At 37.1% G+C, this 11,250-nt stretch overlaps 1 protein-coding gene across 9 annotated transcripts; it reads right to left on the reverse strand.

The window, feature by feature from the left end:
* Positions 1 to 95: 95 nt before the first annotated feature.
* On the reverse strand, positions 96 to 11,127 carry Tsf3 (Transferrin 3). 9 transcript variants are annotated; one of them, XM_076319185.1, is made up of 17 exons: positions 10,841 to 11,127; positions 9,246 to 9,786; positions 9,022 to 9,148; positions 8,263 to 8,371; positions 7,291 to 7,424; positions 7,063 to 7,190; positions 5,680 to 5,824; positions 5,445 to 5,602; positions 4,690 to 4,811; positions 4,465 to 4,610; positions 4,112 to 4,358; positions 3,891 to 4,039; positions 3,203 to 3,364; positions 3,027 to 3,125; positions 2,824 to 2,948; positions 2,598 to 2,753; positions 96 to 384 (listed from the first exon to the last, which is right to left on the reverse strand). In XM_076319185.1, exons 2-17 carry the CDS (start codon positions 9,258 to 9,260, stop codon positions 199 to 201), a joined length of 2,208 nt encoding a protein of 735 aa, XP_076175300.1. In that variant the 5' UTR covers positions 9,261 to 9,786; positions 10,841 to 11,127; the 3' UTR covers positions 96 to 198. The 9 variants fall into 9 exon arrangements, with proteins under 9 accessions (XP_076175300.1, XP_076175299.1, XP_076175295.1 ...); XM_076319184.1 differs by having other exon boundaries at positions 9,246 to 9,781; positions 10,815 to 11,127; XM_076319180.1 differs by having other exon boundaries at positions 10,815 to 11,127.
* Positions 11,128 to 11,250: the final 123 nt, after the last annotated feature.

The raw sequence follows: 11,250 nt of genomic DNA on the forward strand, positions 1-11,250 counted from the left end.
TCACATTCAGAATATGAATCCATCCATGTATTGTATACGAACAATGGTTTTATAATGTAAAGAAATATTTAAATAATATACTATAAGCAAAAACATTGCTCTGTAATAAACTTTTATTAGGCTAAATATCACTATCCAAATATTGACTTGTGTGTAAAATTTTTATACAGTAGTGGAAAGATGAAAGGAAATTTACCATTAAGTATTCAGTAATTTACTTAAAACATGAATTAAAACAAGTACAAAGCTAATATTATTATAATAAAAATTTGTATCTCTTACGCCGCTACAAGGAGCTTGTTTTCGAATATCGTCGATGATCTCGTCATAACTTCGTACATGTTGCATCTGTTGAGCATTGATTTGTAGATGTTGTGTTTCTTTCTGTAAACAAAACATTTGCATTTGTCATAATCAATTTTGGGCCTCGACAAAATTTACGTTACACAAAAGCGATGTGTGATTATTGCTCCTGGATCGATCAGATTCTGGCAAAGGTAAAAATCGACACCAAACCAAAGAAAAAGGAATCTTGCGCATACGTAGATCCGGTTATAGTAGTTCACGGAGGTGCGGGACAAATTCCACAGAAGAAACGTGATCGTATGCTTTTCGAGGTTACGGGAATTGTCCTTTTAAGAGGCATTATAATTTCTAACGAAGTAACACTCGCAACTTGTATCCCGACCAGAAGAATGAAGTTCTCTGTGAATTCGCATAGGTTAAAAATGCGGCGATTAAGGCGTACAGTGATCTTATCAACGGCCAGTCAGCAGTACACGCAGTCGAGAAAGCAATTTCATACATGGAAAGTAAACCGGATTTCAATTGTGCGAAAGGAGGCTCTGTGGACGTTAATAATGAAGTCGTTACAGATGCCGCTATTGTTACCGTAGAAGATGCCGGATTTGTAGGTGCTGTTCGTGACATAGAACATCCTATCACCTTAGGTTCGTTCTAAATATTTAGCGAGTGAACGTAATTACTAAACGATTTGTAATACTACACAGAAAGAACTAAAACTGTTTTGTATCTCCCTGGAATCTTTCCCTGCTTTAGTAATTTGATAAATTTTACTAATTTTCTTCGTTAAACTTTCTTCCGTTATAATTAAAAAAAATTGTGCAGCAAGGAAAGTATTGGAAAACACGGAACATATTCTTCTCGTTGAAAACGGCGCTCAGAAATTTGCCTTAGATAACGGAATTCCAGTATTACCGCCGGGTACTTTAAACAAGTGCAACTCCATAACGTCATATTATTCAAGCGATAAAGATTACGAATATTGTACGGATCGTAAAAATATGGAAAAAAGAGATAACAACGATGGTGAATGGTATAACGAAAAGCAAAACGAATACGATTCAGATTACATCATGATGCAATCAAAAGATGGAAAAGCAAATCCTTATTGTACGATATCGATTGATTCCGAGAAATTATTGAACGAACCATCTGTTTTGAAGGTTTGTTTTATTTTTAAGTTTTTAACAAAACGTAAATATCTGATTGATGTTTAAATACCGTAATTTTATTTTCAACGCTAAGTATTGTTTATGATATTGCAAGAAAACTGATTGTTAACCTTTTTTTACATTATACTTGTTGAGCAACAGTAGAATCATTGTTATTGAACATTTCGAAAAACGAGTGAAAATATTAACCCTTTAGGTTGGCGCCGTTGGCGCGGTTGCCTACGACAGAAAAAGACGGCTCGCAAGCGGTACGTCGACGGCGGGAGAACTCGGAAAACCTATTGGTTATGTGAGCCCGATCGGTACGGTGATTGGCTGCGGCATTTACGCGAACGAACATGGCTGCGTTTCCGTTTCAGGACACGAGAGCAGTATCTATTCCTATGCACCGGCTCGGAAAATAATTCAAAGATCGCCCGAGGATGCGACGATAGATTATTCGGTATCCGCGGAACTTGAAAATTTCGAAATTGAAACTAAAGAATCTGATATAGGCGCCATTGCGTTGAACGCGATGGGCGAACCTTTTGTTTCGTTTAAGTGCACCCACTTCCCTTGGGCTTTCTGTCGGTACGGTTATGTTTATTACGGTGTGGTGCGAAATGACAAATTTAAGGAAAAAGTAGAGATTCTCGAGAGACCACTACATTGCATGTGCAATCTTTCTGACGAAGATTGAAAAGATTTTCCATATACAATTTCGTACGTATTGTAATGTATACCAATGTTTGAGAAATGAAAATTTATTTTTAGAAATAATATTTACATCTAAACCTACATTATTCTTCTTATACTTTTGCTGATTCAAGTTAAGCTTTTTAATGTTTCTGGTACTAACATTATATGTTAAACGTACATCCTGTGCGGAGTACAACAGTTCTGATGCTTTGATTATGTAGACTGAACGTCTATATGCATTTTCTGCAAAATGTAAATATATTTACTACGGAGAATAATATCTATCGATTGAATAAAATTCGAACTTCAAATCAATATTTTCCGAACTTTAAACTGAGTTTTTGATCGATAAAAAAGCTATTTTATCGATAAACTACCGATAAACTCTCTGAGAGTTAGAAAGTAATTATCGTCTACATTAATGTTTTTTATATTTTTACATACCGGAAATATTACACTGGAATTCGAATCGTACGGTCCATACATGGAGAATGCTGGTATTCTGCCTTTAAAGGAAACTCCAAAAAGTTCGTCCATTTCCAATAACATCGCGTAAATTTCTTCGTATTTTATGTCCGTCAAGTTTTCGTGCGCTACAACCTGAAAGTAGCACAGAATTCGATACTGCTGTTCGACAATATCGTAATTGTATTAGATATAAAGAAATTACCGCGCTTAACGGCGTCCATGCAAGCACACATATGTTCCCGTCTTCGGAATCGGATTCTTTGGGACACAACGTTCGGTAACTATTGTTGGTCCCGAAATCGATGTGACTTGGTAAATTTAAATTATCTACAATAATTATAACATCATTTTTTTCATAATATTAAAATATTAAAGTATTAAAACAAATTTACTCGGGGCATTTACTGATTTTTTTCTCGATGTTCTTCAGATTGACAAAGGCCACATCTCCAAGGCCAGATGATAAACAGTCGAAAGCGCTTAAATCATGTCCGACTCTACCTGCTATAAATTCGATTCGCTATTTAATCAGTATTTCAATCGCCGTTTCATTCTGATTACCGCAGCACGCGTTCACCTACTCTGTTTACACAAGGAATATAAATTACGGGGAATTTCCGTGTGACTGTCATTCAGCCCAAGAACACAGCTCTCCTTGAAAAAGCTTCCAACTGCGTGCGCATCCGAGCAGTCAGATCTCGCACCCAAGATATTCCTCAGAACGTTCACAAAGGTGTTCCATCCTGCAAAGTACAAACAATCCCTAAAGAACAACTCTGCAATTGAATTGTCGCAAAAAACATCCTTAAAAAGTATCCTTTTCCTCATAATTTTCAGGGCCGCCCCTAGAGCTTGGGGGATCTGCTATTCTAATATAATTAATAAGTTTACAGGTGTTGGCCGCCATAATTTACAATATACTTTAACAATCTATATTTTTCAGGAAACCACATTTTACCACAAATCTTGATAGTTTCTAACTTAAATTCACTTCAAAAATAATATAGTTCTGAGAATAAATTTAAAAAAATCGGATGTCGCGATCAGTACAATTACATTAATTCATTTTGTACTAAATGCATTACTAAGTGTGAGGCCTGAATCAAGTGTCCTTCGGGTCAAGGGCGATACTGATAATTTTTATTAAGCAAAATTATTAGATTATCATTGGCCAATAAATATCAAAACGGTTAATGTTATCCAAATTCTGTTATAGAACGTTTGGAAAATGACGAACTGGACATTTCACTCGTGCACACTTATCCTTACCAACATCTCTGTATCCTGTGAAGCATGCCTTGGCTCCCTTAAGGTCGCCCAAGCTCTTGAACCGTGAATTCTGTTTGACAATCGCCACGATTCTGTTGAATTCGTTGTTCTTTTTGACTACCGCCTGCACGATCGGTTTCAAACCCATCCTGAAACACCACTGTAGACATTGTGGAGACCACCCTTTTCTTATAAACACGCGATTCCGATTTTTTGCTCACTTTCTGGCGTCGAGTAGCTCCTCCGGCATCGCGACGAATATGTCCGCTTGATGGTTTCTAATCGCTTTTAAGCACGCCGCTCTCGACGACTCCTGTTTGCAGGAAATCGTTGGCTTCACACCGTAGACGAAAGAAGCTTCTCTGAGCCATCGACACTTTCTGTCCTCCAAGTTAGACGTGACGCACCATTGTACTCTTCGCGATGGTCGACAGGTTGCACGGCTGTTCGCTCCCAAGAAACTGGGAACTGTCATCAAATACCAGTATTAGCGACAAAAGGTATCTTCAATCATAGCAATTATATTTGTATACTCAATAGCATATCGATTGCTAATCAGTCCTTGGTTAATTACATTTGAGCAAGAAGTCCTCCGGCTTTTCTAGAGTATCTGTGCTCACCGGCGTCGGGTGATAGTTCTCCAGCAAGTTGCGCAGCATCCAGCTAAAATTCTCCGCCTTAAACGAACTCATCACCTTCTGGACTCTCTTTGCTATGTCTCTGGTGAAATGCAAAGAGACCATTTAAAAAATGTATCGTTGGCTGGACCGATCTTGACTACTGCAATGTATCTACTAACGATCTAGCAATAACCACCGGCCATGGTTTCGAGATCCACACACAGGGTTTATCGAATTTCATAGGCCTCGTTGAACCATCGGGGCAAAGGTAATAGTAATTTTCTTTGTCGATTTGCTCATCCTGCGTACATTATTTTATTGAGACGTTCGTCGAGACTGGTGGTGTCACGCTGCTCAAACTGGCTGGAAGATCACGTTTCTGGACGATTCGGGAAAAAATGAACCGAATATCAGAAGCGAAAGGAATACCACACTATTAGCATAACAATACTTTCACTATGTGCTTACAATACACGATGTAGAGCACCGATCAAAAAATTTAGATCTAAATCCTAAAGGTGACAAAGATGCAATGTCTATTTTTAAGAATTTACTCGGTACATCGATGATCTTTCATTCGTGAAGTTAATATGTAGTTCAATTAGAATCGAGTTCAATGTTACGATTAACATTATTGTACAAACTCGGGGTTTGTACAAAGTAGTCATGTTCTTGTGTAAAATAGACCAGCATTGTAGCTGGCTTCGTCGTATCTCAATATTGGTCGAGTGTAATTCTCTAAAAATCTTATCTTCGCAAATCTCAAGTTATCTTTTGAACAAAACCGTCGAATCACGTTAGCATGTTGTGGTTTTTAAAGCATCGGGTACTTTATCGAACAACGAAGTCACTGGTTTAGGTGATACATCAGTTGATTTAGGCGATCCTCCAATATATTTTGAGCAGCGTGGTAACAGTACTTCGATACCCTTACCTTGAAGTGCGCAAGAGTATCGTCTAATCTGACCCACGCAATATCACCCGCGTTATCAGTTAGGCACAATAAAGCTCCTTCGCGACCGTGGTATTTATCATTTGAGTAACAGCCGACAGGATTGTCGCATGCGGCGCACAGATTTCTGTACTTCGATTCTGCGAGAAAGAACATCGATACGCTTCTAACGGGGAAAGTGAATCGGTTCGTGAGTTGTTTTACACCGTGTACATACTCAATTTACTGTCCAACGTTGTGTCCACGGACCACGGACCAGCGATACACGCTGCTTCGAAGGTATTAGACATTCCGTTTATTCTGTTCTCCAGCAACGTCTTCCGAGGGTCACATTCCCTGGGGATTATCCACTTCTCGAAATACTGTAACGGAGGTGTGTTCATGTAATACGTTTAGTTGGAAAGGACAGTGTTGAAATGTCTGGTTTAAACGTGTATGTTCAATTATTGTATATATTCAGGGTTGGTGAACTTTTTCTGAGAAGGAGTAGGGGAAGGGATAGGTTGACTAAATTGGGTCACTTACATTTTTTTAGATTGTAATACTTGTAATAAACGAATCGAGAATATTGTTATCGAGTATCATTCTGTATTTGTTAGATAATACAGTAAACAACATTTTTCTCCGAATAAATTTTTGTATATTGATAGACCGTTTCCTTAATGAAAAACGTAACATTGTGTATGAAATATGAAGTTCCATATTTAAATAAACGTATATATTTATTTACTTATTAAGTATTATATTTAAATAAATGTATATACTTATTTATTTATTGAGTATTAAATTTGAATGAATCTACGTATTTATTCGTTTATTAAATATTATATTCAAATAAACGTATATGTTTGTTCATTTATAACGTCGATGCATATATTACAAGTGAGAACTTTGGAAAACTAAAAAGTAATTCCTAGAAAATTTAAACGCGTCAGATAATGAAAGAACGTGCCTCGCTTATCTTGAAATAGTACTATGTAAAAGTGTTTGCACTCGATTCCGCCCCTGTCCCAAATGATACATCGAAATTGACCTCCTATAATTTTTTACGACCCCTTCGATTACGATAAGTTTTGTAATCGCCCAAAGTTGCCAATCCTTCGCGAAATAATTTTACATCGAAAATTTCAATACATTTAGGACAAATTTTTCCATCGTACGATCGAGCTCGTATTTTACTCGAATTATTCTTCTATGTTTTTGATTCATTTTGGGAGGGAGGAGGAGGAGGAGTGAACGAAACACACCAAGAGTGAGCGAAATAATAGCAAGTAAGATTTGCAGTACATGCGCTTTACGACCAAAATTTCATTTGAGAATGAATTTTATTTTTGAATCGGTCCATTGACGCCCGAAAATAATCGAAGTGGCACGATTCAAAATGTAAAGTATAACTCTTTTATACGATACCTCGTTTTCAACTAAACGAATCGAGTTCAAATTTATATCGAAGTTTGAAAAAATGTTGTAAATAGGTATTTCTCGAACCGAATCGCACTGTGCACGTGACTCGTCTAAAACAGTCCTCATAAATAATTGATTATACACGTTTACTCCGGATATGCATATATACATGACGGATCACTATCAGAATATTAACCGTGGAGAAAGCCTTAGTCCAATCTTCCGTCGTAACGAGTCCAGGATGGCAGAACCTTTTCCCCTTAATGTCCCATATACTTTTCACGTCTTTATTGACTAGAACCACCATCTCAAAGCGTTGCTTCTCTAAGAACGCAAACAAGTGAGAATCTCGATTTCTGAATTAAAATTTATCGCGTTTGTAAGTCAAACGACCTGTTTACCGTACGATTCGCATTGCAATTACCGTTTGGAAATAATCTTAATTCATTGGTTACTAGAATGTTGTATTCATTGTACGCAGACGCAGCAACCAGGTCCTCCGCTTCCAGAACGGTAAAATCGGCGAGACCCATTGCCAGTTGCCGCAAGCAACTGAATCTGCGCAATTTATGATTTCCAAGTTAATACAAAGGCGAGAGTTTTACGACGGATTGTTAAACAGTCTTGCTTACAGTGCGCGGAGCAAATATAATGATCTACTTGAGATACACTCTGGTGATCTGTTAATCGAATGCTTCTCTACCGAAAAATATTGCTAACTAGAGGACAATACTTAATCGACTCGCGTTAGGTACACTTTTATTTTTTACCCAGAACATCTTTCTTTGCTACTTCTAAGGAAAAAGTTTTCCTTAAGAATTGTGATTCTTTTCCTCGTTGTTGCAATTATTCTCTCTCTCTCTATATATATATATTTATTTATTTATTTATTTATTTTTAACAAGAAAATTGAGACAACGCAAGAAAGTTCTTAGAATAAGATTTATTTATTTTCTCCATAAATAGTACCCAAGTTTCTTTTCTCAGTTTCTTTTCGCTACACGTGTCTGTAACGCAACAAGTTGTTACGACATTGTACACCGATGCACACGTGTTCTTTATCTTGCAAAAATGGCCGTGTCAAATAAATTCTGAATGATATTTTACTAGCAATTAGATGGACTGTTTGTTTCCTTCGTGGAAGACTCGTCTTGCACGAAGAGACATAAATGTATTAATTCGCAATGCTAACGAGGTCTCCGTTGATCATAAATTATCGAGAACCAACCTGCCTAAGAAAAAACGATGACGGATAACTCTGTCATAATTATCTTTTTTATAGTCGACAATTTTTTCAAGGGTACCGTCTTCTTAGAACGTTTACGAAATCTCTATATTTGTCCTACACAACTGTGCAAGACTCGTCATCATTCCTACATGTTAGGAATATACTCGCCTATCAATTTTTTTCACACACTCTATCGAACTCCCCGTGGTCGCCAATTGCGAGCAAAGGTTGAGGATGGACTTTGCGGTGTGCACGCTCTCGACGATGCATAGTTTCACTGAAAGTTTCGTTTTTATTTTCTCCTTTCGTCGTGGTCCCGTTAAACATAAAGCGTTTCAAGGGAAATCGTGTCTAATAAGGCAGCAACGGCGTGCAAATGATAGTGTTCAAAAGATTATACACTTTGTATCGTAGTATTTTCATTAAGTACCCACGATATGTTGAAACTTTTAAAATGGTAAATTAGATCTAAATCTTATTATCGAATAAATCAAATTAAAGAGACGAGTCTAACTATTTGGAGCATTGTATAACATCGCTCGTTTACAACGAGAGTAACGGAACTAAAAATTGCCAAATTTGTGATTTTATCGACAATTGACTTAGAATGTATATCTTTTCATAGATAACTTTCATTTTTTTCTTTTTTTTTTATGAATTAAAAATAAAAAGACAAGGCAATGAATGGAAGCGACAGAAAGATACTTTCATTAGTATCAGGTGTGATTTTATTTTTAAACATTGTACATTGATTTAATATCATTGCATTGAATATTATATTAGAAATTGTAAATTTTTCTAACTATAGAAATGTACTTTCTGAAATATTTATATTCATACTTCATGACCCGTATTGCTCCAAATGTAAACGAGCAATACAAAACAATATATAGATACTCTTGGTATTGTTAAAAGTTTCTTACTCACATACAGATGTTTCTTCTTTACATTCTTTACATTCTTCAGCATTAATATGTTGATGGATAAACACAACGAAAACAAATAAAACAAATAATCGCACGTACATTTTCGGTATCCACTCGAGCCGTGTTATCTATGAAAAAAAATCCTAAACTTTTGATCACTCTTTGTTTTTAATTATACAATTATCATCAATAGTTTAAACATGATTCTTTATATGCATTACATACGAAAGACAGTATCATTGGTTCAGGAAAAGAATATACAATCTTTATTTATCTTTTTAAGATTGCTTCCACTTATCACTTGATGATACTTTGCAAGATAATGATTACTTTGATAATTTCACATTCGCACACTCTTACGAACACACGATCTTTGTTTAATGCACTATTACCCGAAACCATTGACTACATGTCGGTGCCAAGACTAGAACGCGATTATCGTCGACGAAATTTTAATAAATTTCAATTTAAAGATTACCCTACAAAAGGCGGTCACTTGTCTTAACGAAATAATATGAAACGATCGGTTTGGGGAATCGCCAAAAGTTGTCCCAACCACTTTCACCTATCCTTGAAAATTCTTTTTACGACACGGCGTGAAAAAAAGTACTAGTCGCGTACTGAAAACTGCGAGTCACGACACGTTTAATTCGAACAGTTATTCGGTGTCCTTTGCTGATGTACAGTATTTCCTCGATGGGAGCTGAATTCGGCCTGCACGCCGAGTACTGGATGCCCGCCCCACTATTTCTGTTTCACTCCTACCCTGCGAAGATGGGAGCAAGATCGAATGAGAACTAGTCAGAGGAACTAAAAATGAGCAAGAACGGTACGAAACAGACGAACTTTTTCTCACTCCGTCTTCTAGATGCCCGACACTTAATTAATAGCACGAGCACATGCAACACGTAGTCCCGAATGGTTACCGAATCTGCGGATACTTTTTCGAATTAACACCTCACGCCTTGTATAATAAGCGCACACAAAGGACAAAATAACAGACAGGTAATTATTTAGGAAAGGGGAAGTCTCACCGATTTCGACGATTTTTGAATATGTTGTAGTTCAACATTTTGAACAACTTTTTCCCATACATATAATCGCCGCTCGGCCTTAGTTTCTGAGATTTTTCCTCAAAAAGATCACTGCTACTATATTGAATTCTATCTGTACGTACGCGTCTGTGACTCTGTATGCGTCAGCTCATGATTGCTCTCTATTTCTTGTTTCTATAACAATGGCATGGCAACCAACGACCAAACGGGTGTACTTAATAAGTCGGTCGAGTAGTCGGCCTCCTTGAGGCAGCCAGAATGAAAACACCTAACCCAAACCTTACTTAAACCTAACTATTCTATCTAGTAACTAATTTAATGGATTAGTTCGGATTGGGTTCTTATATTCGATCGAGTTTTTAAGTACATACTCGATGTATCGATAAAAACCATAAACAATCGGCGACTCAACGTTTACACACACGTTGCCACAACACAGATAGCTATAGGCAATATTCATTGTAGCAGCAACAATAATTTTTTGTAAAAATCCTGAAAACTAAGGCCGAACGGCGATTATATATCCAGGAGAAGTTGTTCATAATGTTGATTTCTACAATATATTCAAAAATCGTCGAAATCGGTGAGATGCCCCCTTTTCTGAATAATTACTAACAAACATCTGAAAGTATTCGGTACTTTGTCTCGTACCGTTCTTTGTTTTCGTTCCATTTCGCTCTCGGCTTCAATGAGAAGAAGCAAGAAACGACCGAACGGAAATTGTATTGTCCCGGGCTACCTGCTCTTATAGAAGAAATATTGCACCTCGTGCCCAAATTCTTTGTAAACGTAATCCGTTCGTTGCTTTTTCTTCGCGCGGTTTGATGTTTAAAATAAAAAACAGACTGACAGAAACGAACGACAATTTCGAGGGGAATGAATTGTGGAAAGAATTATGAGAAATGGATCAACCGATGAGGCGGTATCGAACGTTTTAATTCGACAAATGTAATACGACACGAGCCAAATCACCACATGACGTCTAGACTATGGAGGTGGGGATTTCCACGCGTTATTTCGACACGTAGCATCACACACGGCTCCACGGAGACTGAATTACATCTAACGATGCTGGCTGCTGACGAGAGTCCAGTACTAAACTGGAATTGTCAGACTTGGTGGGAGGTTTCTGCGTAATAAATACGCGTACGCAATGGACAACATTGATTCGTTGT

Source organism: Ptiloglossa arizonensis, chromosome 8, assembly GCF_051014685.1.
Source record: "Ptiloglossa arizonensis isolate GNS036 chromosome 8, iyPtiAriz1_principal, whole genome shotgun sequence".
Lineage (NCBI taxonomy): Eukaryota > Metazoa > Arthropoda > Insecta > Hymenoptera > Colletidae > Ptiloglossa > Ptiloglossa arizonensis.